At 36.7% G+C, this 9,731-nt stretch overlaps 1 protein-coding gene across 1 annotated transcript; it reads left to right on the forward strand.

Moving 5' to 3' along the window:
• Positions 1–4,751: 4,751 nt before the first annotated feature.
• On the forward strand, positions 4,752–6,880 carry LOC111909201 (desiccation-related protein PCC13-62). The gene is made up of 3 exons (XM_023904983.3): positions 4,752–5,071; positions 5,310–5,535; positions 6,434–6,880. The coding sequence occupies exons 1-3, from the start codon at positions 4,752–4,754 to the stop codon at positions 6,836–6,838; spliced, it is 951 nt and encodes a 316-aa protein (XP_023760751.1). The 3' UTR covers positions 6,839–6,880.
• Positions 6,881–9,731: the final 2,851 nt, after the last annotated feature.

The following is a 9,731-nucleotide window of genomic DNA, read 5'->3' on the forward strand; positions in this document are numbered from 1 at the left end:
TTAAACTTTTAATACTAACAAAAGAGTCAAATAGTAATTGTTTTTACAAAACATTTCCAATTCATTTATCATCAGAGTGTCCCAAAATAGATCATGAGGATGAGGAACGGTACGGTCACACCTTCGCCTTCCCTTGCTCTCCTGAAGTACCTGAAACAATAAACTGAAAACTGTAAGCCCGAGGGCTTAGTGAGCTACTGCCAAAATACCAATACCACACTGGCAGAACCATAGCCATAACGATCAATCAAACAACATACACACTGGGCTATCGGCCGGACTGGTCCACCCTACTGGGCTTATAGTCTATTTGAATCTATCCTGAGCCTTCGGCATGACTGGTCCGCCGTGTGGGCCTACAGTCTCCCCGGACCGCTCAGAGGGTGTGTTGGCCTTCTGCACAAAGCAGGACCACCTCAACCCAACCAACAAGCAACTACCCATGTACGCATACTATCATATACTGGCATGTACACATAGCAAACATATCTATCTCATTAACCATCAATCACGGAGTTCACTCATAGCTAGAGTATCGACCTAACAGGTCACTAACCAACCAATCCTCACGGATCATAAAAGCATAACATACTATCTATCCTGATTCCGATCCTATAGATCAGAATCTTATGCAGTATACCATAACTACTGATCTCTAGTATAACAACCATCCTAACAGTATAAATTCCAGCAAAGCAATAACATAACACCCATCCTAAATTAGGATGAAATCTAATATGGCAATAACAAAGCAACCATCCTAACCCAGGATGTAATTCATAAAGGGCCGGCCTTGGTGTCGTAGACCCTATAGATATAGTGAGCATAACTCACCTCGCGGATGTCGATAGAAATGCAAACTCCAACTATCGGATCACTTGACACCGGCTCCACCACCTATAACCATAGCACAATATACTCATAAGTTCTTACCCTTATGACACCCCATAACCTCTTAGAACTTCCTGATCAAGGTCAGAGTCCTCAGTCAAGGTCAACAGCCCATGTTGACCTCTACTCGCCGAGTGCACTCGGCCACTCGCCGAGTTCATGGAGCACATTCCAACTCGCCGAGCCACCGGAGTGACTCATCGAGTTCCTTCGAATCCCGATCGATCCTTAAGGGCCACCCGTCGAGTTTCCCTCCTGCAACTCGACGGGTACACACGCAAGTCTATCCAAGGGAAAAGTCATCCGACTCGCCGAGTTGTTCTTCAACTCGTCGAGTTTTATGGCGATCTTCATCGGACTCGCCGAGTTGTTCATCCAACTCGCCGAGCTCAATGACCATCTTCATGGGACTCACCGAGTCACCCTTGCGACTCGCCGAGTCCATTCAGTCCTCTTTCCATACAAATTTGTTTTGAGCCATGCAGCGGCTCCAAATCACAGATCCAAGCTTCTAGGGCATACTTATCACGTAAAGTTGCAAACTTTACGTACATGCATGGCTATAAGGGCTCTAAAAGTCTATTTTAAGTTCTTAATGGAGCTTCTAGTCGAAGAGGAACTTCATCTACAACCAATACAGCAACTTTATGACTCTAGCACCCAAGGAGGGTCTAGATCTGAAGTTACAACTTCAGATCTAGCCTATAGCTCAACATCCCAACTTGAAAATCCATAAAAAGCCCTAGAACTCAACAAGAGGATAGAAAAGGAAGTAAGAATGGCACTTTGATACCTTCAAAAGATGCTAGCTGAGGTAAAACCCGTTTCCCCCTCCTTTCTTGCTTCAATTTCCTTTGCACTCTTAACTCCCTTCCTCCAAAATCCTCTCTTCCAAACTTCAAAACCACTCCAAGGCACACACACACGAATTAGGGTTTATAAGGGCTCTCAAAGACTGTAAGGAAACCCAAAGGAGGCTGGGGCTCCTTTAAATAGGGCGCAAACCCTGGGATTTAGGGTTTCATCTGCCAGCTCCTACTCGCCGAGTCCCAATAGTGGACTCGCCGAGTAGGTCACTAAACACGCATTCTGACCCCGCTGCTACTCGACGAGTAGGTTGACCAACTCGTCAAGTAGAGCTTAATCCAGAAATTCATAATAAAGAAATACCTGAGGATCGGGGCGTTACATACAATTTCCAGGTGGAGATAGTGTTTTAAAGATCACAAAAGGTTCTCGAGTTGTGATTAAAACTGATTTGAGGAAGAGTAATGGAATTTACTATGTTCAAGGCATTACTATTACATATTTCTCTAAACTTGTGTTTTCTAAAACTTCTCCTTTGGTTCAACATTGCAAACCCAAAAGGGTGACATTCAACAATTCAGTTTCGACAAAGCTAATTCCGACCGCCAAATTTAAACTTTGTTAAGATTTGGTTGATATTTCAAGTTAAGGCTATGTGTACTTTTCGACACTATATGTTTTTTGTTTTTCGTTATGATTGAAGGTTACTTTGTTGAATTTTAGTTTTTGTTTCTGTGGAGTTTGTTGAATATGATCCAATTAACCAACCTTGCATACATTCTTTATAATCATCTCCAGATTTGGGTCTTTTAGCCACGAGTTAAAGAACCGGAAAGGATATGGACCAAAATCAAGCTGATTTGAGGATAAGATTATTGCACAGTGATCTGAATGGACACGAGGTAGGGTGGTGACATTTAGATGCGGCCAGGAGTCGACTACATTTGGAGAAACAAGATACCTATCAAGCTTGCTGTGTTTATCCCCCTTAGAGTTCATATATGTAAAACGGCGCCCACCCATTTTTATTTCCAACAACCCAGCTAAAAAAATAAACTTATTGAAGTAATAAGCACATTGTGGGCAGAAAATAGAACCCAACCTCTTTTCAGGAAAACGGACAGCATTGAAGTCTCCAAAGACAATCCAACAAACATTTGAATCCGAATTAATAAGATCAAAGAGCTTGTTCCACAGTAACTTTTTTTCATTAAGATCCTGGGGAGCATAGACATTTACAAAACAGACAGTCTTCTTGGATTTAAGCCACACCCCTTTTATACATAGGAAGCCAACTCCTTTAATTGATTCCACTGCACAAAATATAGAAGGATCCCAAAGGGAAACGATTCCACCAGAGAGACCCATAGGATCGACTACTTCACTTTGAAAAATCCCAGGACCCCAAATAAACTTATCGAGACCTCCTTTAACCTCATACGACTTCGTTTCCTACAACCCGACAAAGACCGAATGATGTTGAATACGTGAATTTTTTATCCATTCCCTTTTAACCTCACACCCAATTCCACGGATATTATTTGAAAAGATATTCATTGATCCACGATAATCACACCACGAGCCTTGATCAATTGCCTCAGCTGTTCTTCCCTGCCTCTAATCTGGAATCCCACTTTTTCCCCAATATCTATTGTCTTAGCAACTTCCATAGATGTGGACTGCGAGGCAGCCGGATGGGTCTGAGACTTGGGGAAGGATTGCTGAAACGCCGAAGACCTAGCCTGAGAGCCATCCATCCGGGGCGAGGGAGGTGCGAGAGGGGCGGAAAAGGAAGCGAGGGATTCGTTCTGGGGACCTGATTGTGGGGGCATTTTGGGCGACCTGTTTTCCTCACCAGACTTCATTGGTTTACTTGGGGAGTTAGAGTGAGATGGAGCACAGTTTAGATCTAGGACTTTATTAGGCCCCGTATTGGCCCGCTCTTTACTTGGGGAAGAATTAGCCCAACGCCTAGATTGATCCAAATGAGGATGAGCCTGGTTTAACTTTTGACTTATTTGGTTTCGTGACGGCAATTCGTTTTCACCCCAGGATTTTGCCGCATTGGGAACACGAGGCGACTTCACAGGGATTGGAGAGGTGTTACTGACATGCGTCTCTCTAGCTTCCGATCGGAAGCTTCTGACCGATTCCGTCGGAGATAGCTCCGACATTGAATATTCACCATCATCGGAATGCATAAGAGGGTCTCCGTTACCGTCATTCCACCAAGCCATATTCGGGGAATAGTCATTGGATGCAAGAACTGGGCTGAGCTTAAGGGACTCAAACAAATCTTCCGTAACATTGATGACGTAATTTACTCCGTCCACAAGGATTGCAATTGAGGTGCTAATGAGACCAGGATGCGTCGTTAGAATACCAACCCGACCAAAAGCCAGGTTAGGCGAATCTGTGGCACATTCTTCAGGGATAACCACAGTTCCCCAATTGCCTGCGATGATACTGAAAGCTTCTTCACACCACGCATGTTGGGGGACGCCCTGGATGATTATAGAAGCCACCTACTTTGATTGTATCATTAACTTTGCATGCTTACCTATTTTGTTTTTCTTTTCCAACAAATCAATGCTCGTGCAACAAAAAAAGAAAAAAAAAATTCTATACGAATAAACATTTATGGACAAATGGTGCACATGTAAGTCCAAAGGATATTTTGGTACTTGTACTTTATTTACTAAAATCGTTAACAAGTTTATATAATGAGCTATTTTTTTATTTTTATTTTTTAAATTTATCTCCGTTCTTCATTTTCATGAATCCTATAAAATTCTACAAAATTATGTCAAATAAATATTCTGCCTCAAGTAAAAAGCTATTCAAACTTATATATTTGATTAATTTCGACTATTTATATTGTAAAAACAACACCAAATCCTCCAAGGCTTCCATCGAGTGTTGAATTGCATGTCCATATTTTATGGCATCACGTCTAACAAATTACTTCAACACCTTGAAAAAAAAAGTCATGAAAACATGATTGCTAAATTTAAGAAAGATCAATAATAAAAAACAAAATCGATCATTAATTCATGGCACCACCACCCTCAGCCACAATTGGCCAAATGATAACTAGTGTATTCCTTCTCCTCCTCCTCCTTGCTCCGGTAACCCAAAATGCAAAATCCATGTTGCCTAGAACAGATAGAGAACTTTTAGAGTTTTCTTTAAATTTGGAATATTTGGAGGCTGAGTTCTTCTTACATGGATCTATGGGTAGGGGTTTGGATCATATCCAACCGGGTCTTGCAGGTGGTGGACCACGACCCATCGGTGCAAGGATTGCTAATCTTAGTCCTCTGGTTAGAAATATAATCATGCAATTCGCATATCAAGAAGTTGGTCACATAAGGTCTTCTCACACACTCTCTAATCTACATATAAATTATATTATTGTCTCTGACTTTAACTCTTTGGGATGAGAGGAACCATTTCAACACCAAATATTTGTGATATTGGATAATTATCGTAGCAAAATCAGCAAGATGATAATTGTAAAAATTGATAGATTTTTTTACTATAATATTTGTGATATTTTCAATTTTTTAATTTAAACTTTTTGTTTCTAAAATATTTGTACACATATACAGGGCCATTAAAAGCACAGTACCTGGATTTTCAAGACCACTGTTGGATTTAAGTGTAAAATCATTTGCAAAAGTAATAAACAAAGCATTTGGAAGACACTTATTCCCACCTTTCAATCCTTATGCCAATGATCTCAATTATGTGCTTGCCTCATACATCATTCCTTACGTTGGTCTCACTGGTTATGTTGGAGCAAATCCAATACTAAAAAGCAATACTTCAAGAAAGGTGTATTATTTAATGTCTCATATATTTATATTATGTCTTTTAAGATACCATATGGATATATCATATATTATGGGGGTGTTTGAGATAGTTAAATAAAAACTCATGTTTTTATTTTTTCTATCAAAACTCTGTCATGTTTTTTTTTTTAGAGAAATTAAATATCCTCCTACTATTTGTTCCTACAAATCTTCCTACTCAATTAAATGAGGACATGTGTCACATTTAATGCTAATTTAAAGATATTTAAGTATACTAAAATGACAAATGTCATTATTTAATTTGGTAGGAGGATTTGTAGGAATAAACATAGGAGGATATTTAATTTCTCTTTTTTTTTAACTAAATAGGTGGTCATGGGTTCAATCCTTGTCAGAGAAGAAAAAATAATTATTTACCGTTCCAAAAAAAAAAACAAAGTTGTAAAAAAATATTTGAATTAACATATAAAGTACTAGAATTTAATAAGTTGATAAAATGTTTTTAATATTTAAAAAATTGTTATTTTACATGTAAAATGACTAAAAAGATACCTATATTTTTTATATTTTTTAGGGTTAAAATTGAAGGTAAAAGTGTAAACTAGTTTCCATGGTATGAAAAGCACTTTCAAATAAATTATAAGTATTTCAAATAAATAAGAATGAATACAACTCATCAAACACAAATTATTTAGTTCAATAAACATTTTTTATTTTATTACATAAAAAAACACCCAAAAAAGCTTAGAGATACCAAAACACAAATATACTATAAGATCTTAAACTAGCAATATTAGACGGTAGACATCCTCTATCTATGTCATATGTAACTGTACATTCTTTTAAAATGTGTTACATGTTATTTATCAACCAAATAGTTTTATAACACAAGTTTTATAAATATGTTAAATTGTTATCAGCTTGTAGCCGGTCTTTTGGGAGTAGAATCAGGTCAAGATGCAGTTATTAGAACTCTTCTTTACGAACGAGCAACACTAATAGTGGTACCATATGGTATTACAGTAGCAGAATTTACTCATAAAATCTCAAAGCTACGCAACAAATTAGGGCGAGCTGGCCTAAAAGATGAAGGGCTTGTTGTCCCTACGTACCTACTTGGTAGAGGGGTGCTAACTGGAAATGTTTTAGCTGGCAATACAAATTCACTTGCATTTGGTCGAACACCAAAAGAAATACTTCGTATTGTGTATGGAAGTGGAAAAGAACAAGTTCCCGGAGGATTTTTCCCAAAAGGTGGTAATGGGTTAATCGCTAAAAGTTATTTGAAGAAAAAAAAGTTAGATAATTTGCCTTCTCTTGTTTAATGTTTGTAATGGAACATAAAAGATCATTATATATATCCTAGTGAAAAATCTAGACAATTGGTTTTTGATATGACTTTTATCTAGTTAAAGTGACAACAAGCTTTCGTTGAATGCCAGTGCAATTGCAAGAATTCCTTTTATGAAAAGTTATTAATATTATTACAATATATAAATAATATATCCACTTTACAAATCGAAATGAAAAGTGACAACACATCCATTAAACATGAAAAACATCAAAAAGATGAATCGCCTCATGCGTAAAGCTCCTAGGCACGAAGTCGAATTGATTCTCCAAACTCCTCTCGGTCGGTATATCTTAAGAATAACTAGGTGTGAGACCCGTGTATCACACGGGCTGATTTAAAAAAAAAATTAAACATTAAATTAAAGTGTAAATAGAAAATATTTTTTAATGTACAATTTTAAAATAAAAATGGAATAAACGTATTTATTGCAATTTAATATTATATATATTATATTTAATACTTTACATATATAAATATATGACTTTAAATTTAAAAATTGTAACAAACCAAAAATTGACAAATAGATAATATTTACTTCAAAAATACCACAAAATGACAAGTGTCAAAAATCATGAGAGATTAACATGTGGCAAAAAAAAACATTCATTTGTTAAGGAGGATTAAGATAATGTTAAAAAGTTTCATTAGATACATATAGATCCTCCACCTCCCCAAGGCACTACCATGCACTACTATCACGAATAACTCTGGAGGAATATTTTTTCTATTTTAACCAATATAAAAAAATAAAAATAAAAAACATAAAATATAATAATGCATGTATTGTTGCATCCTGGATATTAATATCTTATCTATATCCAATATAAGAAATTATAAAGTTGGTTTAGGTCCATATAATTCTTTTGTATTGTATCTCTAAATGGCATTTTAAATCTATGATAAATGATCAAAAATAGTCGTAATGCAGGCTCATTTTAGGCATTTTCTCGCTCCACTCATCATTTACACGTTCCATTGGGCCAATGTTATGTCTCCTGACCTCAAGCATAATGCTATTTGGTCTTTTGGTGTTTGTCATGGTATCAATTATCAAATCATTGCAACTTTTTACTTTTTAACAACTTCTCAATTTACCATTGTTGACCCATTCAGCCATAATCTAAGAGGTTATTTCTTTGTTATTGGATAAAATGACCGAATGAATAACCAATAACGATATCAGTATGGATAAAATGTTGTATATATAAGGTATGTTTCATTTGAATTTGATTAATGACAAAATTGCAAAAATGGTCTTATGTGGTATGCAAATTTTTTGGGTTTTAATCCAAACCCCGAGTTTTTTGGATTCATGGTCCTTTTGGAGTAGTTTGTATGTGAAAATAGTCCCTCCAAAAATTGAAATGTCTATACTACCCTTGGGGTATTTATTTTTCATTTTTCTTTCATTTTTTTAATTTAGTATTTATTTATTTTAACAATTAAAAATAATAAAGGATCTCTCTCTCTCTCTCTCTCTCTCTCTCTCTCTCTCTCTTCAATAGGCAACCAAAAACACCTCCACCGGAGGTGGTGTTCTTGCTGTTTTTTGGTAAATAGAGGAGCAGGAACCCTTTGTTACTCCTTCCTTTTTCTATCGAGCAAAGAAGCAAAACACCCCCAAATTTTTTTTGTCCAATTCAGCTCTTGTTCCTCTCTTTTCCTGTTCAACTTCTATCAAAGAAACCCCCACCGGAGGTGGAGATTTTCCAGCAGACAAGAGGGCAATAGCCCCCTCAAACCTTCTCTACTTCTTTCACTGACTCCATACCCACCCGAACTGTTGTTGATGTTGCCCTGCTTCCATCGTACCATCTCTCCCCCCACATTCACATTTCTTTCCGAGATAGAAGAAGCACAGGAGCTGCTTCAGCAGCCCTTGCTGCTTTCGCTTCGTCCTCCCTCTACGAACCAGTGAGGTCACCGTAGGTGTTTGTTCCTTGCTCGACAAACATCGACCACCGGACCAAAAATCTTTGTTGCTTAGGTGTTTCTTTCTTTTCCTATTTCGTTATCCTTCTCCTTTCTTCGAATTAGTCAAGAACTAGAATTACTCCCTCCTTTGCGATCGATTGCCACCACCCTCCATATATTTCTGCTTCCGATTTCTTCTTCCCCGAATCGAACCAACACAGAAGGCGTGTGTTTGTCTTTGATTGAAACTGAATAGAAGATCTCTTCATATCTCAGCTCCATGTCACCTTCAACGAGAGTCTAAAATTGGTTTTTTCATCTGTGTAGTGTATATTTGTTTTTATCTTTTAGTGTATGTGAGATTTTGATTTGCAGGTAAAGCATGAGAGAGAGAGAGAGAGAGAGAGATCCTTTAATATTTTTTTAATTGTTAAAATAAATAAATAAATAAATAAATATTAAATTTTAATAAAATTAAAAGAACAATGAAAAATAAATACCCCAAGGGTATTATAGTCATTTCAATTTTCGGAAGAACTATTTTCACATACAAACCACTCCAAAAGGACCATGAATCCAAAAAACTCGGGGTTTGGACTAAAACTCCAAAATTTTGCATACTACAGAGACCATTTCTGCAATTTTATCTTGATTAAATGATCATTTTATTCTTACATTCCAAAAAAAAATCAAAATATTCATTATTATCTTGATTAAATGATCATTTTATTCTTACATTCCAAAAAAAATCAAAATATTCATTATTTTTAACGGGGAAGCATTTAGAAGGGAAAAAGCAAATAGTTAAATCTTAGAGTAAATCACATGAATGGTCCCTATGGTTTAGGGTAATTTGCGCGTTTGGTCCCTAACTTATTTTTTTAATTCGGAAGGTCCCTACTGTTTGTTTTTGTTACACGCTTGGCCCCTGTCTTACCTAAAAAAATCAT

This window comes from Lactuca sativa, chromosome 1, assembly GCF_002870075.4.
Source record: "Lactuca sativa cultivar Salinas chromosome 1, Lsat_Salinas_v11, whole genome shotgun sequence".
NCBI lineage: Eukaryota > Viridiplantae > Streptophyta > Magnoliopsida > Asterales > Asteraceae > Lactuca > Lactuca sativa.

Coding starts and splice junctions, on each gene's coding strand:
- LOC111909201 (XM_023904983.3), top strand. CDS start 4,752: ATGGCACCACCACCCTCAGCCACAATTGGCCAAATGATAACTAGTGTA. Junction 5,072..5,309: donor CAAGAAGTTGGTCACATAAG/GTCTTCTCACAC, acceptor ACACATATACAG/GGCCATTAAAAGCACAGTAC. Junction 5,536..6,433: donor AAAGCAATACTTCAAGAAAG/GTGTATTATTTA, acceptor AATTGTTATCAG/CTTGTAGCCGGTCTTTTGGG.